We start from the raw sequence: 27,059 nt of genomic DNA on the forward strand, positions 1-27,059 counted from the left end.
CTCTTTTTGCAACCGCATAGACTGTAGCCCACTAGGCTCCTCTCTCCATGGGATTTCCTCAAGAATACTGGAGTGGGTTGCCATTACCTACTCCAGGGGAGCTTCCCCACCCAAGGATCAAACCCGAGCCTCCTGCAGTGCAAGTGGATTCCTTATCACTGAGCCACCAAGGAGACTTTATATCCATACATACATCATGGCAAACTAAAGAATTTTACCATGTGCTAAAGCCCAGGAAGCTTAGTATTTTTATGTAACTTGTATAAATTAGAATAATTTATTTGCAAAAAAATTAGTATCAGTGAACAAAAGTCCAGTTTTTATTTATTTTTATTTTTTTTTAAATTATTTATTTATTTATTTTCCAGTGGGTTTTGTCATACATTGATATGAATCAGCCATGGATTTACATGTATTCCCAATCCCGATCCCCCCTCCCACCTCCCTCTCCACCCGATTCCTCTGGGTCTTCCCAGTGCACCAGGCCTGAGCACTTGTCTCATGCATCCCACCTGGGCTGGTGATCTGTTTCACCAAAGATAGTATACATGCTGTTCTTTTGAAATATCCCACCCTTGCATTCTCCCACAGAGTTCAAAAGTCTGTTCTGTATTTCTGTGTCTCTTTTTCTGTTTTGCATATAGGGTTATCGTTATCACCTTTCTAAATTCCATATATATGTGTTAGTATGCTGTAATGTTCTTTATCTTTCTGGCTTACTTCACTCTGTATAAGGGGCTCCAGCTTCATCCATCTCATTAGGACTGGTTCAAATGAATTCTTTTTAATGGCTGAGTAATATTCCATGGTGTATATGTACCACAGCTTCCTTATCCATTCGTCTGCTGATGGGCATCTAGGTTGCTTCCATGTCCTGGCTATTATAAACAGTGCTGCGATGAACATTGGGGTGCACGTGTCTCTTTCAGATCTGGTTTCCTCAGTGTGTATGCCCAGAAGTGGGATTGCTGGGTCATATGGCAGTTCTATTTCCAGTTTTTTAAGAAATCTCCACACTGTTTTCCATAGCGGCCGTACTAGTTTGCATTCCCACCAACAGTGTAAGAGGGTTCCCTTTTCTCCACACCCTCTCCAGCATTTATTGCTTGTAGACTTTTGGATAGCAGCCATCCTGACTGGCGTGTAATGGTACCTCATTGTGGTTTTGATTTGCATTTCTCTAATAATGAGTGATGTTGAGCATCTTTTCATGTGTTTGTTAGCCATCTGTATGTCTTCTTTGGAGAAATGTCTGTTTAGTTCTTTGGCCCATTTTTTGATTGGGTCATTTATTTTTCTGGAATTGAGCTGCAGGAGTTGCTTGTATATTTTTGAGATTAATCCTTTGTCCGTTTCTTCATTTGCTATTATTTTCTCCCAATCTGAGGGCTGTCTTTTCACCTTACTTATAGTTTCCTTTGTAGTGCAAAAGCTTTTAAGTTTCATTAGGTCCCATTTGTTTAGTTTTGCTTTTCTTTCCAATATTCTGGGAGGTGGGTCATAGAGGATCTTGCTGTGATTTATGTCGGAGAGTGTTTTGCCTATGTTCTCCTCTAGGAGTTTTATAGTTTCTGGTCTTACGTTTAGATCTTTAATCCATTTTGAGTTTATTTTTGTGTATGGTGTTAGAAAGTGTTCTAGTTTCATTCTTTTACAAGTGGTTGACCAGTTTTCCCAGCACCACTTGTTAAAGAGGTTGTCTTTTTCCCATTGTATATCCTTGCCTCCTTTGTCAAAGATAAGGTGTCCATAGGTTCGTGGATTTATCTCTGGGCTTTCTATTCTGTTCCATTGATCTATATTTCTGTCTTTGTGCCAGTACCATACTGTCTTGATGACTGTGGCTTTGTAGTAGAGTCTGAAGTCAGGCAGGTTGATTCCTCCAGTTCCATTCTTCTTTCTCAAGATTACTTTGTCTATTCGAGGTTTTTTGTATTTCCATACAAATTGTGAAATTCTTTGGTCTAGTTCTGTGAAAAATACCGTTGGTAGCTTGATAGGGATTGCATTGAATCTATAGACTGCTTTGGGTAGAATAGCCATTTTGACAATATTGATTCTTCCAATCCATGAACACGGTATGTTTCTCCATCTGTTTGTGTCCTCTTTGATTTCTTTCATCAGTGTTTTATAGTTTTCTATGTATAGGTCTTTTGTTTCTTTAGGTAGATATACTCCTAAGTATTTTATTCTTTTTGTTGCAATGGTGAATGGTATTGTTTCCTTAATTTCTCTTTCTGTTTTTTCATTGTTAGTATATAGGAATGCAAGGGATTTCTGTGTGTTAATTTTATATCCTGCAACTTTACTATATTCATTGATTAGCTCTAGTAATTTTCTGGAAGAGTCTTTAGGGTTTTCGATATAGTGGATCATGTAATCTGCAAACAGTGAGAGTTTTACTTCTTCTTTTCTTATCTGGATTCCTTTTACTTCTTTTTCTGCTCTGATTGCTGTGGCCAGAACTTCCAACACTATGTTGAATAGTAGTGGTGAGAGTGGGCACCCTTGTCTTGTTCCTGATTTCAGGGGAAATGCCTTCAATTTTTCACCATTGAGGGTGATGCTTGCTGTGGGTTTGTCATATATAGCTTTTATTATGTTGAGGTATGTTCCTTCTATTCCTGCTTTTTGGAGAGTTTTAATCATAAATGAGTGTTGAATTTTGTCAAAGGCTTTCTCTGCATCTATTGAGATAATCATATGGTTTTTATCTTTCAATTTGTTAATGTGGTGTATTACATTGATTGATTTGCGGATATTAAAGAATCCTTGCATTCCTGGGATAAAGCCCACTTGGTCATGGTGTATGATATTTTTAATATGTTGTTGGATTCTGTTTGCTAGAATTTTGTTAAGGATTTTTGCATCTATGTTCATCAGTGATATTGGCCTGTAGTTTTCTTTTTTTGTGGCATCTTTGTCTGGTTTTGGAATTAGGGTGGTGGTGGCCTCATAGAATGAGTTTGGAAGCTTACCTTCATCTGCAATTTTCTAGAAGAGTTTGAGTAAGATAGGTGTTAGCTCTTCTCTAAATTGTAGGTAGAATTCAGCTGTGAAGCCATCTGGTCCTGGGCTTTTGTTTGCTGGAAGATTTTTGATTACAGTTTCGATTTCCTTGCTTGTGATGGGTCTGTTAAGATCTTCTGTTTCTTCCTGGTTCAGTTTTGGAAAGTTATACTTTTCTAAGAATTTGTCCATTTCATCCAAGTTGTCCATTTTATTGGCATAGAGCTGCTGGTAGTAGTCTCTTATGATCCTTTGTATTTCAGTGTTGTCTGTTGTGATCTCTCCATTTTCATTTCTAATTTTGTTAATTTGGTTCTTCTCTGTTTCTTAATGAGTCTTGCTAATGGTTTGTCAATTTTGTTTATTTTTTCAAAAAACCAGCTTTTAGCTTTGTTGATTTTTGCTATGGTCTCTTTAGTTTCTTTTGCATTTATTTCTGCCCTGATTTTTAAGATTTCTTTCCTTCTGCTAACTCTGGGGTTCTTCATTTCTTCCTTCTCTAATTGCTTTAGGTGTAGAGTTAGGTTATTTATTTGGTTTTTTTCTTGTTTCTTGATGTAAGCCTGTAATGCTATGAACCTTCCCCTTAGCACTGCTTTTACAGTGTTCCATAGGTTTTGGGTTGTTGTGTTTTCATTTTCATTCATTTCTATACATATTTTTATTTCTTTTTTGATTTCTTCTATGATTTGTTGGTTATTCAGAAGCGTGTTATTTAGCCTCCATATGTTTGAAGTTTTAACAATTTTTTTCCTGTGATTGAGATCTAATCTTACTGCACTGTGGTCAGAAAAGATGACTGGAATGATTTCAATTTTTTTGAATTTTCCAAGACCAGATTTATGGCCCAGAATGTGATCTATTCTGGAGAATGTTCCGTGTGCACTTGAGAAAAAGGTGAAGTTGATTGTTTTGGGGTGAAATGTCCTATAGATATCAATCAGGTCTAGCTGGTCCATTGTGTCATTTAAGGTTTGTGTTTCCTTGTTAATTTTCTGTTTCGTTGATCTATCCATAGTTGTGAGTGGGGTATTAAGGTCTCCCACTATTATTGTGTTACTATTAATTTCCTCTTTCATACTCCGTTAGTGTTTGCCGCACATATTGCGGTGCTCCTATGTTGGGTGCATATATATTTATAATTGTTATATCTTCTTCTTTGATTGATCCTTTGATCATTATGTAGTGTCCTTCTTTGTCTCTTTTCACATCCTTTATTTGAAAGTCTATTTTATCTGATATGAGTATTGCGACTCCTGCTTTCTTTTGGTCTCCGTTTGCATGAAATATTTTTTTCCAGCCCTTCACTTTTAGTCTGTATGTGTCTCTTGTTTTGAGGTGGGTCTCTTGTAGACAGCATATATAAGGGTCTTGTTTTTGTATCCATTCAGCCAATCTTTGTCTTTTGGTTGGGGCATTCAACCCATTTACATTTAGGGTAGTTATTGATAGGTGTGGTCCCGTTGCCATTTACTTTGTTGTTTTGGGTTCACGTTTATACAACCTTTCTGCATTTCCTGTCTAGAGAAGATCCTTTAGCATTTGTTGAAGAGCTGGTTTGGTGGTGCTGAATTCTCTCAGCTTTTGCTTATCGGTAAAGCTTTTGAATTCTCCTTCATATCTGAATGAGATCCTTGCTGGATACAGTAATCTAGGTTGTAGGTTATTCTCTTTCATTACTTTCAGTACGTCCTGCCATTCCCTTCTGGCCTGGAGGGTTTCTATTGATAGATCAGCTGTTATCCTTATGGGAATCCCTTTGTGTGTTATTTGTTGTTTCTCCCTTGCTGCTTTTAATATTTGTTCTTTGTGTTTGATCTTTGTTAATTTGATTAATATGTGTCTTGGGGTGTTTCGCCTTGGGTTTATCCTGTTTGGGACTCTCTGGGTTTCTTGGACTTGGGTGGCTATTTCCTTCCCCATTTTAGGGAAGTTTTCAGCTATTATCTCCTCGAGTATTTTCTCATGGCCTTTCTTTTTGTCTTCTTCTTCTGGAACTCCTATGATTCGAATGTTGGGGCGTTTCACAGTGTCCCAGAGGTCCCTGAGGTTGTCCTCATTTCTTTTGATCCTTTTTTCTTTTTTCCTCTCTGCTTCATTTATTTCCACCATTTTATCTTCTACCTCACTTATCCTATCTTCTGCCTCCGTTATTCTACTCTTGGTTCCCTCCAAAGTGTTTTTGATCTGATTCATTGCATTATTCATTTTTAATTGACTCTTTTTTATTTCTTCTAGATATTTATTAAACAGTTCTTGCATCTTTTCAATCTTTGTCTCCAGGCTATTTATCTGTAACTCCATTTTGTTTTCAAGACTTTGGATCATTTTTATTATCATTATTCTAAATTCTTTTTCAGGTAGATTCCCTATCTCCTCCTCTTTTGTTTGACTTGGTGGGCATTTTTCATGTTCCTTTACCTGTTGGGTATTTCTTTGCCTTTTCATCTTGTTTAGATTGCTGTATCTGGAGTGGGCTTTCTGTATTCTGGAGGTCTGTGGTTCCTTTTTGTTGTGGAGGATTAACCCAGTGGGTGGGGTTAGACGATTGGCTTGTCAAGATTTCCTGGTTAGGGAAGCTTGCGTCAGTGTTCTGGTGCGTGGAACTTGATTTCTTCTCTTTGGAGAGCAATGGAGTGCCCAGTAATGAGTTTTGAGATGGGTCTATGTGTTACGTGTGACCTTGGGCAGCCTGTATGTTGATGTTCAGGGCTATGTTCCTGCGTTGCTGGAGAATTTGCGTGGTATGTCTTGCTCTAAAACTTATTGGCTCTTGGGTGGTGGTTGGTTTCAGTGTAGGTATGAAGGCTTTTGGACAGTCACTTATTACTTAAAGTTCCATGTAGTCAGGAGTTTTCTGGTGTTCTCAGGTTTTGGGCTTAAGTCTCCTGCCTCTGGATTTTGGTTTTATTCTTCCTGTAGTCTCAGGACTTCTCCAACTATACAGCCCTGATAAGAAAACTTCTAGGTTAATGGCTAAAAGATTCTCCCCCGTTAGGGACACCCAGAAAGGTTCACAGAGTTACATGGAGAAGAGGAGAGGGAGGAGGGAGATAGAGATGAGCAGGAGGAGAAAAAGGGGGACTCAAGAGGAGAGAGACAGATCTATGCAGCTGTCTGTTCCCAGAGTGTTCTCCATAGCCCAGTCACCTACAAAGATTCACAGAATTGGATTGGGAAGAGAAGGGGAAAGGAGGAAATAGAGGTGTTCTGAGGTAGAAAACAGAGAGTCAAGATTGGGAGAGAATAATCTTCGGTTTAAAAATAGGGCTTCTCTTCCTTTTTTTTTTTTTTTGTAAGGTTATAGTGTATTGAAAATGAAAATTAAGAAGTAGTAGAGGAGTACTAGAGGACTTTAAAAGAAATAAGAGAAAAAGAAAAATAGAAAATAGAAGAGAAAAAGGAAAGAAAAAAAAGAAGAAAAAAGAAAAAGAAAAAAAAATTTTTTTTTCCCTAATTAAAAAATCGTAAAAGTCTATGGAAATGAAAGTTAAGGAGTAATGGGGGAGTAATAGGGGATTTTAAAGGAAAATAAAAGAGAAAAAAGAAAAAAAAAAAGAGAGAAAAAAGTAAAATTATATCTAGGAGTTTCTCTGGAGCTGTTGCGGTCAGTGTGGGTTCGGCTCAGTTTCAGATAGCTCCTCGTTCCAGCTTACGCTTCTCGATATCTACAGGCCCCTTCCGGTGTAGTCAATGTTTCCTAGAGGGATTTTAATCTGTTGCACCAGTCCCTTCTGAAGCGGTTCCCTTTGTTTATTTGGCTTCTGTTTGCCGGTCTCTTCAGAGCCTCATTTCCGCCCTGACACAGGCGGGCGGAGGTGGACTCTTATTCAGGCAGCTAGTTCCGTCGCTCTGCGGGGAGGGGCTGGCACTGCGGGGAGGGGCTGGCGCTGCGGGGAGGGGCTGTCGCTGTGGGGACGGGCTTGCGCCGCGGGGATAGGCTGGGGCTGCCGGGAGGGGCCGACGCTGCCCTCTCCGTCTGCGCTGCTCAGGCTCCCGGCTGTTCTATATGGAGCGCGCCCCGCGCTGCGCGAGGTTCCAGCCCTCGGGTGTTCCACAAAAGCGCGGAACGAAAAGCTGCGCCTGCTCTCAGTGCTTTCCCCGTCAGAGCGGTCCAGGCAGCCAGGGGCTTGGTGGGCGCACTCTCCCCAGGTGTGGCGCGCCCCCTCCCTTCCGCGGACCCAGTCTCAGTTTCCGCTGGCGCCAGTCGGATGCCTGCGCCCTCTGCCCTCCGCGTCCCCAGCCCCAGTCCCCGCCCGCGCCGGTCGGGTGCCTGCGCCCTGGGTCTCGCCGCGACCTTCCCCTCCCCCCTGCCTCCTGCCTCCGGCGGGGCTGGGCCGGTCCACAGCCTGCGAGCTCCTCTCTGGACCCTCTCGGTCTCTTTGTTCTGCGAACGGCCGGCAGTGTGTTCCGGCCGGTTAATTTACTCTCTCTTTTGGTCTCCCACAGTTCAAGTTGGCAACTCACAGAAGCTCCCTCCGATTGTCCTCAGGGCACTCAGGCCCGGACCCTACCCCAAGCAATGCCGCCTAAGACTTCCCGGGACGGATCTCCGTCCTTAGCTCTTTTGTCTCACTTTTTATCTTTTATATTTTGTCCTACCTCCTTTCGAAGACAATGGGCTGCTTTTCTCGGCGCCTGATGACCTCAGCTAGCGATCAGAAGTTGTTTTGCAAAGTTTGCTCTGCGTTCAGTTATTCTTTTGATGAATTTGTAGGAGAGAAAGTGGTCTCCCCGTCCTACTCCTCCGCCATCTTCTCATATATATCAAAAGTCCAGTTTTTAAAATCACTAGTAAATTCACCATTCAAGGGAAAAACTCCTATTAAGATTTTGTTGGATGTACTTCCAGACTTTTTCTACATATACATATATGGAGAATCATACATTTTTTCAGAAACAGAATTATATTGAGCATACTATTTTGTGATATGCTATTTTTCATTCATTAGGATGTTTTAAATATATTTCCACAGCAAAAAGTACATACATTCCCGAGATGATTTTTGGCTAGCTGCGTATTATTTTATCTTATAGCAAAATGCAGTTACTTCAGCCAGTCAGTTAATGCTCAACACTTCAGACATTCCTAATTTTTCACTATTCTAAACAATGCAGGGAATATCTAAGTCTTTTACCACATCTTACATTATTTATAGATACTTGAATCCCTACAAGAAGAATCATAAGGTCAAAATTTATGCATATCTTTAATGCTTTGAGATAGCCAGTCTGCCCTTCAGAAAAGTTGCACCAAATCACACTCCCACAAGTAACAAAAATAACCATAATGACCAAAATTTACAAAGCCCTTACAATATGTGCCTTGCGCTGCTCCAAGCAGTTTCCATATACCAGACTAACTCATCAGTCTTTCTAACAGGACCATGAGAGAGGCACTCTTTGTCCCATTGTATTAATGTGTATATTCAGTTCAGTTCAGTCGCTCAGTTGTGTCCGACTCTTTGCGACCCCATGAATCGCAGCACACCAGGCCTCCCTGTCCATCACCAACTCCCGGAGTCTACCCAAACCCATGCCCATTAGAGAAATCCAATAGCCCAAGAAAGTATCTGTTTCCCCACACTTTTGTTAACACTGAGTATTATTATTATTTTTTTTCATTCTGGTGGAGAAAAGTGGCATCTCACTTGTATCTGGTATATTTTATATGAATCAATGTAATATTTTCAACAGCTTGTTGGGTTCTGTATCATTCTTTGTATATTATAAAAAGAGAAGGCTCAGAAAGTTAGAGATACATTCCCAAAGCTATGCAGTCAATGATACAGCTTGATTTGAATTATGTTCTCTCTGGTTCCAGTGTTAACATTTTTTCCTCTCTTAGCATGCTTCTCTTTAGCTAGAGTCTGGGATCTTTGGAAATCTGGTCTTGTCCTTGAGTAAAACATCCTAGAAGATTTCAGGATGGGAACTTAGAGAAAAATTCACTCTGACCTGCTCCATTGAGCCTCACATGATGGGGTGCCTGGGGGCTGGTACAGAGGTTGCGTCCCAGCCTTGCTGGCACTGCCATGCAGCAAATGCATCCAAAAATATGTTGGAAAAGAGAAAGGCCTTTATAATGAGCCTGGGCCTCTCTTTGTCTAGTGAGATTTTAACTACTGTAATTGCCTGTAGTGTGAAGTAGTGTATTTTTCATGCATCTATTTTTAATCTGTGTCTATCTGCATATCTGTTTTTTTGTTTTGCTTTTTTGTTAACTCACTTGAATCCTGGTGGGTATTTTTCCTGTGAATAGTATAGCCTCGGGAAACCACACCCTCTCATACACACATATACCCACACACAATAATAATATGAAGGCTAAATAGGCTAGAATTTATTCTTTAAAAAAAGCTAATGGTAAAGTCTGAGCAGATGACTTTCTAATCCATACTGTATTTAATTGGCTGTATTGAACCATACTACAAATTAAGTCTTCTCTGTAATTTATTCTGTCAGACAATAACCCTGCAAACAATTTGATACTTCATTTAAACATTGGTAAATGGCTCATGGAAATGCTAAGAAAAAAAATGGGAATCAGAGAAGGAACCCTCTGTTTACAGAATAAATCCTATGTGAAATATCATGAGTTTAACCTGATTTAGTCAGTCATTGAGCATTTATTGAGTGACTACCTTGGGCACTGTACGTCTTTGGATAGCTTGGTTCCCCCTTTCTCTCTTTGTTTTAAAATTATTTATTTATTTATTTTTGGCTGCGTTGGGTCGTCATTGCTTTTTTGCGCAGGCTTTCTCTAGTTGCACCCAGCGGGGACTTCTCTGCTGTGGTGTGCGGGCAGTGGCTTCTGTTGCCAAATGCAGGCTGTAGGCACACGCGCTTCAGTAGATGCAGCTCACGGGCCCTAGAGTGCTGACTCAGCAGTTCTGGGGCACAGGCACGTGGAATCTTCCCAGATCAGGAATCGAACCCATGTCCCATGCATTGGCAAGCAGATTCTTATTCACTGAGCTGCCAGAATTCATGAAACCTTACTTAGCACTTGTGGTTCAAAAGGAATAGTCTTAGGAACTAGGACAAGGCTGAGGAGAACCTGACATTTTTTTTTTTTTAAGAGTTTACATCCCAAAGTGGAGAGAAAGCATGTGCACAAATGTTCTCCAGATGTTTTATTTTCAGGACCTAGAGGCGTCTGCTTGCTTCATTCTTTCTGCCTAGAATGCCCTTTCTCTGATTTTCTGAGGATTTCCCCTTTATCCTTGGAGACTGAGTCCAAGGTCAGCTGCTTTGTCAAGACTTCCCTGATGCTCGTCCCCATTTCTCCTCTGCTCCTATACAGCACCTTTAATATCATGCTTGTCTTATTATATTGTGGTGGTTAGGTTCTTTGCCTGCCTGTTCTTTGAGACTGTAAGGGTCTTGAGGAAGGGACCATGTTTTAATCATTTGGGCAGATGTAGCACTTAGAATGAGACCTAGAACGGATTAGGCACTCAGTAATAGAGTTATACAGTGTGAATAACTATATGCATGGACAAATGTGTAACAAAACTAAGACAGTTGGAGCATCCCAGATAGAAGAGAAAAAAATACAATGCAATGAATTCCAGAGTTGGGAATTATTATTACAGGGAATAGGGGAGTTGAGGAATGTCCCTAGATGAGCATGATGTTGGAGCTAGGCCTTGAAGCATAGGTATAATATAGTTAGGTAGAGTTGATGAAACATGTTTAGGGTAAGAAGAGGCAGTCAGCAGAGAAAACAACATACATAATGGCACAGAGGTGGGAAAGTCCAGAACCCAAAGGGGGATGATGACCCCCTCAGATTATTTTTACTCCTGGGAGGAAAGTCAGACTGGGTTGGCGAGGCTGATCTCAGAATTGGCCTTGGAATTCTGTGGCAGCAGTTTCATCCACAGTGAGAGGGTTCAGAATAGGAGGAGTAAATGAAACAGTGGCAGAAGAACCAGGTGTTCTGGAAGACTCTCTTTTTAAAACCAAATTATCTGCTTTGATTTTCTGGTGGTGCTTTAATACCTAGATTGGGCTTCCCTGATGGCTCAGATGGTGAAGAATCTGCCTGCAATGCAGGAGGCCCTTGTTTGATACCGGGGTTGGGAAGATCCCCTGGAGAAAGGAAATGGCTACCCACTCCAGTAATCTTGCCTGGAGAATCCCATGGACAGAGGAGCCTGGCGGGCTACAGTCCATGGGGTTGCAAATAGTTGGACATGACTGAGTCACTAATACCTAGATTATGTTTTTCCAAGACAGAAACTCATTTCCAAAGGAAGGGTGGAAAAAGGGCAACCAGAACCTGCCTTTCCTCCACTCTCTCCCTCTCCCTCTGGCCCAGGATTCTCTGCATCTTCAGAACAACACGTGATGCCTCGAAACTCCCCACAGAAACACTCTTGGGATAAAATGGTCTTTTGTTTTTTCTGTTACAAGGACTTCACCTCCCCTTTCTGGCCTTGGCTGCTCAGCAGATACTGCAGTGGCAAATCCCTGAGAGTGCCCTTCCAGACCAGGTGGTCTTGACCTTTTTCTTTGAGACCCTGATAGCTGGCCTTGACCCCAGACCTTCTGATTGGTGACCCTTTCTGACCTTAGTAATCTGCTGGAATCCAGAACATCCTCAGTTTGACCTCCTTCCTTAGTTTCCCTTCCTCATCCTAGCTTATCAGGGATCATGGTTTTGTTGTTGATCTAGGGAGTCAAGAGCCTAAGGAAAGGAGACCTTGATTCTAAATAACCTTGTTTCCTTTATTCAATGCTTTTCCATTATGAGTGGGGAGAGTGGGGCCTGGATTAAGTATTGGTCCAGCCAGAACACCTTCTGGCCCGCAGTCCTTTCATGAATAAACTCACAGTTGAACTATATGATGTTTACATTTCCTCTGGCTCCGCCTGCCTTTGATTTGTGCTGATAAAACCTACTTGAAGACCTGGAGCAATTTGGAGGCTCAGTGAGCAAGTATTTGCAATGTCCTCTGAGTTGCCAAGATGAATGTGATAATGTAGGATTAGAAGGATTCTAATATATTTGTATTTCCAAGGATCTTTATGACGTTTGCATGGTTAAGGTTGGAGAATGTGGAGACATAATCCCTATCTGACTCTTCGTTTCCAAATGAATGAGCCAATTTCAGAGCAATCCTTTTTAACACATCATAAAATTAACTATGGGAAAAGATAATGTACAATATTTTTAAGCCCTTCATGCGCACACACAGCTACACTTTGTGAGGAAATATTAGGTATCATCAGGCATTAAAAATGTTTTGACTTTAAAACACTTAATGAGGATTCACAGATAAATTAAAACATCTCCATCTGCTATCTTGCATAGTAGGTGATATTTTACCATTGCACAATCATCTCTGAATCTAATTCCACCAGGAAGACTTCTAATCGCAGTTTAATTTTAGAGCAATATTCCACTTGGCAATCAATAAAGTGCTGTCGTCAAACTTTGATTTAATAGGATACGTGGATAACATTCACTGTATTATGCAGAGAAAGAAATACTTGCAGGAAAGAAAGAGAAGGAGGATAAATTTGTCTCTCACGTTTCTCTGCTGTATCCCATTCAAGCTCACAAAAGCCTCTAAATCAATACTGCCTTGTTTCGTGAATATAAATCTCATCAATTTTACATCATTAACACCATGGAAAAGCTACTGCTCTCTGAGCAGTTTTTCTCTGCTAGATAAATATGCGCTCTTAATAAGGCAAGAACAAATGGATCCTGGTCATTTTACTAAAAAACACTTCTTTCTTCCCCAACTTTGTGTCAAAATCCACTAAAATTATAAAGTTGTCTTATGGCCACTTAAGGGGCTAGGGTGACCACCCTCCATGCATTATGTCTAGTTGACACTGGGCAACCTGGACGGGCATGAAACCCCACAGAGAGCATCTTAAGAGTAAGAAAGAGGTGAGTGAATGGCTGGATTCTGGAAGGTAAAGCTGTAGCAGCAAATTCTACTGCAGAAATGATTCCTAAGGTCAGAAGCCTGAAAAGATGGCAACAGGCCGGGAATGGACATTTTTGAAGGTCAGGGTCAGCAATCCAGAACTAAGTAATGGTCATCATAAGAGGCAGGCGCCACTGTCCTGAGAGGCTGGCTGTGTGATGTGAGATCTAGATGGTTAAAGGATCTGGAAAGATGGAAGGAGCCCTGGGAGAAAATCTACTTCAGTGGTTCTCAATATTTTCATAACCAAATTCTCCTTGTGTTAAATTTCTCCTTCCCTTCACAGATTCAGTAACATAGGAGACTTTGTTCAGTAAAATGCATTTATACTCATTTACTTTTCTATTTGGATTATTTGAATCCATCACTGATTGCCAAAGAGAATCTGCTCCAAGGTGAGCTAAGGGGTACACCAGTAACCAGATATAATTCTAAATAAACTCAGCATTTTTATTTGTGTGCACGGTAAAAGAAGTCATCTTATTAGGAATAATTATAAATTTCTGTTTAGCTTTTTGAAACGTTGAAAATTGCCTGAGACCTCTTTTCATTATTTTTAATGATCCCTATAGATCCAGGACTTTGGGTTAGGAGCCATTGATCTGGTTCGAAGTTCTCCTTTAATAGAGGAATAAAGAGGGATCCAGAGAGATACAGTGAGTGTCTTGTGTTCACATATAGGGGCTAGAATTCAAGCTTCTTAGCACCCAGTATAATGAAAAGGTCCTTTGTAAGGACTTGAAACACATCATATAATGCTTAGATACATACATAAACCTTTACAGAGTACTGTTTAATGAGGATTCTTTTAGGTACATTTAATCTAGGAAAATGACCATAAAGAACACCATCGGTTAACAGGATGGTGGATATTGCTTGTTGAAGTTTAGTTAACAAGGGCAGGAAGGTCAGTTTCAAATGATGTTTGAATTACTGATCAGCAGTCCCAACTTAGTTCAACAGCTATGGGTCAGGCACAGCACTAGGTACTTGGATGACAAAAATGAAGACAGAGTCAGGAGGGGAAGACCAGGATTTAGGAAAATACAACAGAGAAGGGAGATCTATGAAAGCCAGGAGCCCAGGGAGCCCAGGATCCTTTGGAATCCTTTGGGAGTTCCAGGATCGCTAGACTGAAGTTCTGGGGAACACAGAAGAGGGAGGAATCTCCTCTGCAGGGCAAGGAAGAGCATGTCTTGTTTAGAGGATTTCACAAGGTGATGTGATTTCAAATAGGCTTTTCACGAGGAATAGAATTCACGCAGGTGGGTAAAAGGACAGGCCTTGCAGACAAGGGGACCAACACACAAAAACCCTCAGAGGTGTGGTGACCTGGGACAAAACAAAAAAGGTGTTTGAGCCTCAAGTCAGTCTTATCACCACCACCTGTTGGAAGACTGTCATGACCATGCACATCTGTGGTCCTCTGAATGCAAAGGGTGCCCCTGGTCATAGTACAGTATACACCGTCCAGCAGGACAAGCAGAGGCCCGGGTTATGTGAGTGTACTAAATATCAATGCAGAACATAGACTGGGATTGTCCTGAGGAAAGACGTAGAAGGAGCTTGTACCACCAAGTGAGGCTGACTGGCCCCGGCAAGCAGAGGCAAGAGCCCCCATCACAGATGCCCACTGAGCATCTGAACAGTCCTGTTTATCTCTCTGGTCACAGCATCAAGACCATGGAAGGAAGCCTCCATTTCTCAAGGGCAGACACAGCTCTTTTTTTCCTTCCATCTGGACCAAGCAGCTTTTCCAAAGCCCTCTGGGCTTGTTCACACGTAGCGGAAACACATCTCTTATTGATCAACAGCTCGGAGGGAAAGTCCGCTGAAATAGGCTCTTCTTTTTGTCTCTCACAGGCCCTTCAGCATCATCATGCTGTGCACGAAATTTCCTACATCGCAAAGGACATCACAGATCACCGGGCCTTCGGATACGTTTGCGGGAAGGAAGGGAACCACAGATTTGTGGCCATAAAGACAGCCCAGGCGGTGAGTAGCCCCCTTCCAAGGAGGAAGCTTTTTCTTATACCTTTTCTGGGATAGCACAGTCACACCATTGGTCTTCAGGGGCCCATTGTGACATGTGACTCAGCGATGCTGACACTCAGCTTCCCATCTAGAAAAGATAAACAGCCTCGGAGCATAGAAACAGGCTCACGCCCAGCCAGTTGTGGTGGTGTTGCTTTTTCTAATGGGTATTTCGTAATGACTCATTATTTTCCTTTCTGATTAAGTTGGATGGAGGCACACTATACAAGTAAGTTTCCTTGTGTTGCTAGCCTCATTTAAAAAGAAAATAAGAGAAAATAAATAGCTGTTTTGCATAAGGCCTACCCTAATTTTATTGTATTCGAAATTACTAATAAATAAAAGCAGTGCCTTTTATGCTCATGATTATTATGAATTTGCAAATATAATTAGTTGAAGAAATGAACTTTAGCCTAGATGCAATTTGCTAAACCAATATAACAAGGTAGAATTAATTAAAGATGGAATGCTTTCAGTTTAATAGAAAAAGGAAGGGCTGTGGGTTGTAGCCAGCAAAAATAAAAATTGGTCTCTACAGCTCAGTAACCATCCCCTTATTTATGTGCTTTTCTACCTTTTACTCCAGGCTGAACCTGTTATTCTGGACTTGAGAGATCTCTTTCAACTTATTTATGAATTGAAGCAAAGAGAAGAATTGGAAAAAAAGGCACAAAAGGATAAGCAGTGTGAACAAGCTGTGTATCAGGTATACCTGTGAATTTATCCTGGTACCGGAGACAGCAGGGGCTTAAAATAAACAGATATGAAAACTGACAGTCAAGGCTTCTCCTCCTGCTGCCAAGTAGAAATAAACAAAGATGAAAGGTTCCTGTGTAAATTACAGGCACCGAAAGCATACCATTAGAAATGATCCCTATTCTCTGAGATTCTAGACATATGAGAGAAAGTGAAATCTTAAAACTGGGGAAGATTTCAGGGGAGGAGATCTAAGGAAAGTCAATTGCATTTGCTTCTTGTTAACAGTGGGGGTGGGGCGGCTACAAGGGTTTTCATTTTTCTTTCTGCCAGTTTTCTGCCTTAATGACCCACCAGCCTCTCCTACCCAGAGCTGGTTTCTTCACTGTCCTGTAATTTCTGAGTACAGTCTCACATCTCTCGCTTTATATCCTCTGCTTTTCATCCTCCCTTCCCTCACTCTGCTGTAGACAATTCTGGAAGAGGACGTTGAAGATCCTGTTTACCAGGTAATTTTGGAAACTAGTCGGGGTTGAGGGTCAGGAAAGGCCTAGGCCTGTGGTGTAGGCATTTTATGTCCACTGGCTGCAGAGCCTGGAGAGGGACCAAGATTATTTCTGAGGATGAGGTCTGCCAACCCCTCCAGGAGCAAATTTCCATAAAAACTAACAGAAGTTTGGCCGGCATCAGTAGCATAGGATTTAGAAATAGGCTTCTCCCTTCTTGCCCCTGCTTCAGCCTTCTTAGCAATCTGTATAAGTTTGATCCCAGAGCTGAATGTTTGCAAGAGTCCCTTGAATATTCTGAGTTCATTATAGACACTGAATAATGAGGTGGTTTCAGTGAGTTAAGAACCAGAGATGGGGACTGACATTTTGGCAACATTTGAACACACATCCAAAGGATGGTTTGTGAGCTGGGAAAAGGACTGTGAGGAGAAGTCTCTCTGGCCCCTGATTGTTCAGGCTGCCCCCTGACCCCTTGGCCCATGCCAGAGGGGCTGTTGTGAGTGGGGGGAAGGGAGATCCCACAGACGTGCCTGCCCGTAGCTTTCTCTGCACTTTCTTCAAGGTTGCAGCCTAAGTGTGGGTAGAGATGGCTTCTCTTGGGTTCAAGTATATGCTCTGTTTTAACAGATGCAGAGGAGAGAGGAGGCCTCTTCCACACTGTGCTTATTCCCAAGGAGAGAGAGCAGCCAAACATTTGACTTATGGGACATAAAAGACAATCTGAAATGTACATTTCTACCTGGGACACACATGGGTTCTATATGTATATGTCACACATGCATTCTGTAGTTTCACAGAATGCATATAGTTTCACACGAAAGCTGCCACTGCTGTGATGAAAAGAAAATAATATGGATAAGAAATGAATAGAATCTGAATGATTTGAAAGAGAAGAAGCGTCTAACATGGACGTAAACAAAAGTCAAAGGTGCATTTGATGTCAGGCTTTGCTTTAGAATACCAGGGGTGTGGATTCGTATATAGTATGAGCTCAGCCCCTGGCTCATGGGCTCGGAGAGTAAAGAACATAGCCCTTTTTGAAATGGCCCAGTCTTTTAGAGTCTGAAACATGTATATGGAAAATTTGACTTCAGTATTTAAAACTGAGAATGTAAAGTAAGGTGATGTGTATGAGATGAAGGCGTTTGGGGCTTCTGAGCACATCAGAATTGGCTTAGGGCCGTGGGCCTTAGGGAGCAAAGGGGAGAGACCCCTGTAACCCAGAGTTGGCAAAGTTGGGGTCCCAGGAGACATCATCCCCACACAGCAGTTCCCGCACAGGCAGACACTGCTGAGATCAGTACCACTGAAGGAAGGGGTTATATCTCCAGAAAGTTCTGCAGCGCCTATGCAGTCCTGACTGAAAGGCTGACCATCGGACCATGGCAGTTTTCCTTAGAAGAGGCAGGAGTGTGCCAGGCCACGCGGAATGTCAGTAATGTCTCTTCAGGCTGTTTTCTCTTGTGCCTGTGACTTTAATGCTTGCTACAGTTTGTATCATGAATTCCAAATGCTTTTTTTTTTCTTTCCTCTTTCATTTTCCCCTTAACTTTTCCTCTCTGGCTGCTGCTGTCATAGTACATTGTGTTTGAGGCTGGACATGAGCCAATCCGTGATCCCGAAACGGAAGAAAACATTTATCAGGTATAAATCCCTTTCCTCTCCTTCCTTCGCACCGCCACCAGTGAACGCACAGAAGGGGCTGAGTCCCCACGGGCTCTTTTCTCACTCCCAGCCTCTCCCTTGCTCTGCTGGTCAGTCTGGGCTTGTTAAAATACCTCTGTGTGAATTGGCTCCTAGTTCCCTGCCGTTTACCAGTAGTTTTCATGCTTGATCACTGACATGTTTAATGGCCAACTGGGTAGAATATTTTAATTTTTAATGGATCTTAACTATTTTCAGTTGACACAGAAATCAAACATTCCGTTTTACTAAATTAATCCTTTGGAGGGTTGTTGTTCAGAATATGAGGGTCCTTCATTTCTCAAAAGAACGTGCTGTTGAATTTCTTTAAAAAGTCAACTGCACCACTGAAAATGAAGGCCAAACTCAAAAATGCTCTTTGGAGACAACACTGGGAATATTAACTGAATAAAAGAAAGTCGAGCTAAAGGTTTTGCCCCTTCTGAAGGGAAGTTAAATTAATATTCTTAAAAATGTCTGCTTATGTGAAGAAGCCTAAACACACATTTTTTTTTAGTTTATTTTACTAAAGTATAATTGATTTACAGTGTTGTGTTAATTTCTGCTATACAGTATGATGGTTCATTTATACATGTATATGCCTTCTTTCTCATACTTTTCTGTTGTGGTTTATCACAGGATGTTGAACATAGTTCCTTGTGCATTATACAGTAGGACCTTGCTGTTTATCTTTTCTATAGATAACAGTTTGTACCTGTTAATCCCAAACTCCCAATCCTTACCCCCACCCCCCTCCCTTGGCAACCACAAGTCTGCTGTACACTTTTAAACTCATTAATTCTCCTAAATATGCTGTAAAGTAGGTATTTTAATCCCACTTTTTCAAGGGGAGACTGAGGCTTTGAGAGGTTGAGTAGCTTCCTCAACACTGTACCGCTGTTAAGAGCTGGGACCAAACCCACACTGCTTCCCCTGTGCTTTTCCACCAAAGAATCTGTGTAATTACAGCACAGCCACACATCAAACAAATATGACGACCTCCAGTTTTTCATTAATTAGAATTTTAGCCCTAATTTGAAATATAAACATTATGGAAGCAGGAAAAATTTTAATGTATTTAAATAAGTGATTTTAATTTTCTTAATTTACTCAGTTGTGTGGTCTGTTATTCTGCCTTGGGCATGCATTACTTGTGTAATAAAAGTAAAACATATTTTCCGTTTTCATCAAATGCACAGAATTCTAAATGACCAAAGTATGTTAGTTCTACCAGCACCTCGGTTTAACCAGCCCTAGGGGGTGATAATCTATTTCTATCCACTGGCTCCATCTGGGTTCAAGTGCGAGCTTGCTCTTTGAGAATTTGTCTAAAATCATCACTTACAAAGTTTCTGTCTTTAAACAGAAAAGTTGCATACCTGTCCTCAGTGTCAAATTTTAAAGTCTGAGGTTGCAGTGTCTCAGTATTGTTACTGAACCAAACTTGAGTCCTACTGACACCAGGCTGTGGTGAAGGAAAGAGGAGAGTTTATTGCAGGGCGCCAAGCAAGGAGCCCAGGGCTGCTAGTACTCAAAACACCCAAACTCCCCAGTGGGTTTCAGGAAGGCGTTTTAAAGGTCAGGTGAGGGAAGGGAATTACAGGGTATGTGATCAGCTTGTACACAGCTCTCTGGTTAATCATTTGGTAACAGGATGGTGTCACAGTATCATTCCTTAGGCATCAGTAGGTCTGGGCGCTACATGCTCATGGGCATCAAGTAGTTAATTTCTTCAATTTGTTGGGGGTTTTAGCATCTGCAGAACAGCTCAGGAAATGTGTATCAGATCCTATTATCTAGGTACTTCCAGAAGATATGAGGCAGGAGCCTGTTCTGGGAAGGCCCCACAGGATCCTGCTCAGTTACAATGTGACGCCAGAGGAACCCACTAACCAGTCATCTGATGAAGAGAGAGAACCTTTTAAAATAAAACTGGACTTTTCAATATAAGAGGTTCTTGAATGCAGACATATCTGTAGTTAGCAGGGCTTCTTTTGTGCCCTGTCGGGATCTCTAGGGGGCAGTCTAGTGTACTAGGAAGAACTGGCTTTGGGAAGCAGGGAACTGGGATATAGTTCTGACTCTGTCACCAGCTACCTTTAGCTAAGGGGTAGCGAGCTTAGAGGCACTTGCCCTCTTTGAGACTCAGTTTCCCCAGTTGATAAAGTAGGAGAATAAGTTCTCCCTAAATCATGTGTAGGCATGAGAATGAAACAAGATCACAAGGAGACTGTAAAGAAGAGGTTTCATCCCAGGTCACACACTGCATCCACAGCCATTAAGCCACCTTGTCAATCCCTTTCCTTCTCTGAGCCTCAGTTTACTTATCTATGAAATGAGCAAATAAGATCAAAGTTTCTCGTGGGCATGGCCCTTTTCTGTTCTTTGCAACTAGTGCCTCAGCACAGGACTGTTAGAGAAGCATGCTACCTCGCTTTACAGAGCAATAAGACTTAGGAGTGCTGTGCGTGCATATGTGTGTGTATGTGTGTATAGTTTTGGTAACATTTCTCAAGCAAGGTCTCTGTGAATGGGGGCTTACATACAGTATCTTCTTATGTCTCATAGCTACCCCAAGTAGCTCGAGTCATAATTTCCACTTTACAGATGAGGAAAGAGAGTGTCACAGACATAATGTATGTTGTCCAGGCTTACAGAGCTAGCAAGAGGTAGAACCTCCCACTTGCTGACTTCTGTACATAAATAAATAAATCCAAGGGCTCTTTTCAGTTCAGAATATCCTTGATGATAAGTTTTAACAGTAGATTCTATATAGGTTTCAAGTCAGTATCTAAAATTACCCTTGTGTTAACAGTTCTGACATCCAGGATCTTCCCCTCTGTCCATAATTAATAGGAAGAACCATTTAAAGGAATGACTGTTTTGTTGCTCCCTGTCGGAAGGGCCTCTGGTCATCTTTCTCTCTTGTCTTGCCAGTCCCCTGGGTCTCATTTCGCTTAACAAGAAATAAACTCTTGGGCCTGAAGATAGGCTGTGCTTTTAGGGAGCTGCTATTGGGAGCCTCAACATTTTTTTAGGGCCTACAAGTGTCCCATATTTATTCTTCCTGAGTAGACTTCAGTGTTTCTTATACTTTGGCTTGGTCATGGTAGCCTCCAATTTTATTTTATTTTATTTACCCTTTGTTTTCTGGAATGAGGGCCTAAGGTTTTAACTGTTTTGCGACCTCAGGTGAAGTACCTAACTTTTGTGTCTCAATTTCCTGGGCTACAGAATATAGATACTATAGTCTCTGCTTCTAAAAGTGGTATGGAGATGTAAAACAACCAGGACAGGACTTTGGTACATAGTAGGTTTTGTGTAAATGTTAGTTCCTTTCACTTGCTAATGCCATCAATATCAGACGCTGCTTGAGACGTCTTACGATGATGTATTAAGTGAAGTAGAACATGACTTGCTCACCTTATCTTGTCAGAGAGCCCAGTGGAAAGCAGCAGCGTCACTTGACTTTGCTATTTATGACTCCAGCACAAGGGAGGGAGAGACTCTTGAGTAAATGTCACCTCTCTTTGAGGATCAGTAGTCTTATTTTCAAAACTGGATTAATAATAATAATAATTGTCTTTCTATTTGCATGCCTCAGAAAAAAATTATTAGTTGTCTTTTTTAAAACAGCACAGAACCCCACAGTACAATGTATTTTTACCCACCACTTAATTCTGACCCTTCCAACATCTCGGTGAGATGAGTACAGTTGTAATAACTACCATTTTAAATGTAAGATATTTAAGTCCTTCATACTTAAGTGATGGGCCCACGGCCAGAGCCTCTGATTTTAAAACCTAGTGTTCCTTCAGACTTTAGCAAGCTTCTAGCATCAGCGGGATCGCAGCTTGCCAAGGGCACATTCTCCAGTTTGTTCATTCAAAAATCATTTTTAATTACCCAAGATTTGTTACACATTGTTATTTTAAAATGACATGTCTCTAGTCCTATGTCACCCAGCCGTCAACCTGCCCTTCCACACTATTAATATATCACTGCACTGAAAGTGTCTTCTGTATGGATGGTCCTTAATGTATAGTTTTTAGAGTAATTTCATTTATTCAATAAATAGTTACGTATGGAGCATCAGCCTGTGCTGGGTGCATCGGGACATAATAGTGACATACAGCCTGGTCCCCACCTACAAGGCGTTTGTATGGCACTCCTTCGATACTCATGACAACCAGATGAGGAAGCAGGTTCAGAGAACAGTGACTTATCCAGGGTCATCCAGCCTGTGGCAGAGCCAGGATTAGGAACCAAACCTTCCACCTCATTTTAGTCCAGGACTGTTATCACTTTTTACAACATCATATTACTAAATGGTCCACAGATGGGACATACCAGTTAGGGGAAGATGAGAGCCAAGACCAAGGCACTGTCTGGCCTTCATCCTTTTAGTGTTTCTGCTGGTTTTTCTGTCTTTAGCACATATGTGGTAAATGTGTGATGCTTAGAAGTTTCTTATTTAACCAGTATTTACAGATGGGGAAACAAAGGTAATAAAACATCTACTGAGCCCTCAGCAGGCTTATAGATCAGTCGGAATTCAGAGTGACTAGGAAGCTGCAGTGTGGTTTGACAACCACTTTGTAAGATAAAGCTCCTTTTACACCCTCCTTCAATAGCCTGATGACTTTTCCATTTCCCCCAGCGAGACAAGGAGCACTGATAAGTCAGGGGCCACGTTCGTCTTGTTCACCACATTGTCCTAGGGAAAGCACAGTCACAACACTTAATAGGCTCTTGGTAACTTTTATTTCTTAATGAAAGGATGCACCAGATGTTATGAGTACAGAGGAATGCTCCACCAGTACTCTGGTGGTGCTCCCAACATGATGTCTTAGCTGAAATAATTCTTAAAACACAAACAGGCAGGTTGATATCTCACCCATGGGACAGCCAAGCAGAAAAGCTTTTTCAATTATGCACAGTTTGGGTTTCTCCATCCTACTGCTTCTCCTCCATTTGCAGGCATAATTGAGAGTCAGCTGCGGTTCAACTTGCTAAGTGCCCATAGTGAGCAGTGAATTGCAGGGAACAGGAAAACACTGTTCATTTTGCTCAGGCAAGGGTGAGCTGCTAGTAAAAATGAAAGTGAGGGCTTGTAATTTATTGGCCCTTGTTAACAAGGACTCTGTAGGCATTCTTAGAGGGTTCCTTTTGGAGGAAGCTTACTTATCAGGAGCAAAGAAATTACATTCTTCATGGGCTGCCTGCAAACTAAAGTTTGCAGGAGTAATTCTGAAAGTGCATCTTCTGCACAGCCATGCTCACTCAGAGTCCTGTTGTTTTGCAAGGATGTGCACGAGCTTCCAGGAGTATAGAACGGATGTCAGAGGACAAGAAGCACCCAAAGCTACTGTGGGAATGGTGGAAACGGGGGGGAGCTGCAGCTGTCTGTATGATGCAGTAGTTCAAGGCAGACCGTGCAGGCTGACGCTCCTGGCTTCCCACTCACAGAGATTAAATGAGGATGTGTGTGAACATAAATGTTTAGAATAATGCCTGGCACGTAGAAAATGCTCTGGCAGTGTTAGCTTATACCGTTAGTGATAAATGTCTTGTTCCATAGCCAGAATGAGCTACCTTTGACTCTGATCACTTAACTAGCTATGAAACTTTGGGCAAATTTCCCTAACACCTCTGAGCCTCACTGTCTACTACTTAAAGTGGAGATTTTAATACCAACTTCTCAGGGTTGGTGTAAAGATTTTAAGGTAAGCGAGAGTGAAATGGCGAAGGGACTCAAGGAATAAGCTCAAATTCTTCTCTAAACTGGTCCAAGCTTAAAAGATACTTTTTCTTAACTATTCTCCATGCTCCTCAATGATTACTTACATAACAGACCCCTACTGAATGACTACTGGCTCTTGTGGGCCGTGCCTGCTTTTAAGGGGCTCCCTGTCTGATCAAAGATAGACCAGTTATCAGACAGAAAACCACTACTGGCTGATCCCTCCCATGGAGGGTTTGAATTAAGCTTTGCTACTTGCTGAGGATGAACTAGTGACAGAAACTGGAATGTTTCAGAGCAAGGCCCCTGATAGACTCATTTGAAAAGTATTCCACAAGTCCATTGTTATTCATATGTATTTGCGTACATATTTACATAATGTATCAATGGCAAAAGACGTTATCATTCTAACACTTTACAGTATGATGGTGCGAAGTAGACTTTTATTATTTACTCTCCTTTCTCTTTAAGCAAGAAGCAGAGCTGAAGTTCCCATTTCAGTGAGGCTCAGAGGAGCTAAGTGACTTGCTTAGAGCTTGACAGTTATCATGTGGCCCAGTAAGGCTAGATGGATGAGGAAGAGAAGAGAGGGAGCAAAGAAGTTACAGAGAAGTGTTAGAAAACCATCAGAGAGGTTTTGGCTTCTAGTCGCATGTTTTTCCTGCCATGGATGGACCCTTTCCTTAAAGAAAAACCTTTGGTGATTATCAGATAGTATGTGAGTGATCCCAACAGAAGCTGTATTTTGTCTTAGAACCTTGATATTTGTTGTATTTTAAATAATCTGGATCTCAAATCAACATGGAGTACTTCAAGCTCAGCTGCAAACTGTTTTTAACAACTTTAGGCAACTCCTAGCACCTCGCTGCCATCATTTTTGTCTTTGGTGAGATGATTATTTTTTTCACCACATGATCTCTGAGGTCTCTGCCTTTTGCTTCCTCTGCTGTGGTACTGTGAGGAGTCCAGTGGCAGAGACATCCTGCAAACCTTTGTGGAGTGATTCACACCCCCTCTCCTCCTCCAGCTTGCCTGAGAGAAGGAGCGTGGCCTGACACTTTTATGATACCAGCAGCTCCTTCTTCTGCTGGAAGTTGGCCCCTCAGGCCTCAGGGCTGAGTTCACACACACTTAGCCAGTGGAAGGAGAGCCTGGTTGCTTTGTTCTTCAAAATCAGAGTACCGGAGTGTTTTGACTGTATTGAATTTGATTTTTTCGTAGGTTCCCACCAGCCAAAAGAAGGAAGGTGTTTATGATGTGCCAAAAAGTCAACCTGTAAGTGTAAGTATATCTCCTCTCTTCTGCTGGATCCTCACAACCTGGCTTTATACTGAGGTTTGGTCTGCAATCCAAGGAAGGGAGTCCATAATTCGCTCTTATGGATACAGATCACCACCTGTATGGCTTTGCTGGGGAAAGCGTGCTGGGGACTCCTCAGTGGGTCAGGGGAAGGGGGTTAGAGGTGGAAATGATGGGGCTGAGTCTGCTTGAAGTTCTGGCTCCCTGAGTGGTAATCTGCTGAATCATGAAAACTCCTATGTCCAAGGGATTCAGAGTCTCAGGTATTTTATGGAAAAAGTCTCCAGCCAAAGATTCCATGATGCCTGGTTAAGCAGAGGCAGTTCTTGGTTCTGGGAAGAGAGTTGTTCACTCAATTTGAAAGTGGTCAAGAAGCTTCAGAGAGACAGAACAAGGGCTGGCCAGAGCCTTTGGAGTGTGTTAAGAGTCCAGTCAGTGATCAGCACACTATAGAAAAGGCCATGTGTTGTAGGCTTGCAGAGAACCCAGGGGGCCCACTGCACCTGGACCCCATCTGCTAGGGGGACTCCTGGAAATCTGAGATACAGAGGAAAATGCTCAGTTGTGTCACTGCTAGGCTCAGAACCATGTTTGAGACCTTCAGTTGCACTCCAAAGGCACCCTCTACCTAACCCAGGCAGCCCTGGGGAGCCAGTGCAGGCTTTGCGTGGGGGGACCTGTGACTTTGCCTCACCTTGTGTAGAAAGAGCTGGGGTGTTTAGTCTCTATTGACCTCATTCAACCATGGGTGGAGGGAGCACCGGTTTTGAAGTCATACTGAACCTCAAGAACCTAGCTCTTGTCCTAACGGAGCTGTTGTGAGGCTAAATGACCTTATCTGGAACACTGTTATCAGTCCTGGACCCCACACCATGAGAGACATAGAGACAGTCCTGTATGTTTCAAGGTAAGATTCATCATGGGGTTTCAAACCCAATTTGGTGAATGAGTAGCAGAAGGACCTGAAAACCTTTGACCTGGAGAAATGAAATGATGACTATGGAGGTGGGCATCCCTAGGGCCATTAAAAGGAAGAGGGATTATACTGTTCTGTATCTGCCAACTCTTGGAACTGAGACAAGGGGATGGCACTACAAGAAAGTCAGTTCTAACTCCAACTAAGGGTGATCTGCTGATGGTCAGAACTGCTCAAGGGTGGAACTCTGGCACCTCAGAGGGTAAGTAAGCTCCCCATCTCTGGAGTTGTACAAGCAGAGCCTTGAAGATCACCTGTCAGAAAGGTGATGGGATGAAAGTGGGGGGAGGGGTGGGGATTTAGACATTGAATGGCCAGAGGGGCAAGCCTTTGATACCCTTTCCAAACCTGAGTTTCTGGATTCCTCCAACCAGGAGTCCTTCTGGTCCCTTCTTTCCCTCCCCTGGCTCCACTCCCCTTTCTCCTAGTGAACTTTCTTTCTGATTCATTTCCATTTCTCTACCCACTCTGCAGTATCTCGAAGCCATCCTATCCCACCTAAATATGGCTTCCAAAACTCAATGCATGTTAGTTTTAGTGAGAAGACATATCTGAACACCAGCCCCTTTAAAAACACTGAGTGTAGAAACAAAGTAGAAGGCAGGCAGTGTAGTGCCACTCGGAAAAAAGCAGTTTTTCTCTCAGAGGCCTTTGCATTTAATCAAGCCTGCTTGTCACCAAGACACCAGTCTGCTCTTCGTGTTTCAATTTGGTCCAGCCCCCATCACACAGCGCCCTCCAATTCAATTTGTGCCTAAATTGCCTTACTTGCCCCTAACAGGCTTAGATATGTGAGGAAACATGCTCCATTTGCTGCCTTGGTTTTTGTGAAATTATTAACCAGTCTGGCCACACCACCTCCATGCTTAGTAGCTCCAAAAAAAGAAAAAAGAAACTCCAGACTTCTCAACCTGACATGCACAGCACTCGGGTCCCAGCCTCTGCTGTATCTTTGACCTGCCTCATCCTGGTCCAGCTCCACTGGACTCCACAGTTTCCGGTAGCAGTCCTACCCTTCCCCAACCTCCCTGCAGCCCTCCCACAACATCCGGCCTTGTGTTTCGGGGAGTCTTTTTTAAATTTTCCAACAGTATCAGCACGTCACTCCTGCATTTGTGCCTCCACACCTGTCATTCCTCCAGGAGCAGACCACACGGTGT

The 27,059-nt window shown here is 42.2% G+C and overlaps 1 protein-coding gene across 7 annotated transcripts in view; it reads left to right on the plus strand.

Moving 5' to 3' along the window:
• The window catches only part of DAB1 (DAB adaptor protein 1), a 338,270-nt gene that overhangs the window by 237,886 nt on the left and 73,325 nt on the right, over positions 1-27,059 (plus strand). For all 7 annotated transcript variants that reach the window (XM_061121780.1, XM_061121781.1, XM_061121784.1 and 4 more), the window contains exons 5-7: positions 14,823-14,954; positions 15,580-15,699; positions 24,846-24,905. In XM_061121780.1, the coding sequence (XP_060977763.1) occupies positions 14,823-14,954; positions 15,580-15,699; positions 24,846-24,905 (312 nt within the window). The remainder of the gene's footprint in view (positions 1-14,822; positions 14,955-15,579; positions 15,700-24,845; positions 24,906-27,059) is intronic.

The sequence above is a fragment of the Dama dama genome, chromosome 20 (genome assembly GCF_033118175.1).
Source record: "Dama dama isolate Ldn47 chromosome 20, ASM3311817v1, whole genome shotgun sequence".
Lineage (NCBI taxonomy): Eukaryota > Metazoa > Chordata > Mammalia > Artiodactyla > Cervidae > Dama > Dama dama.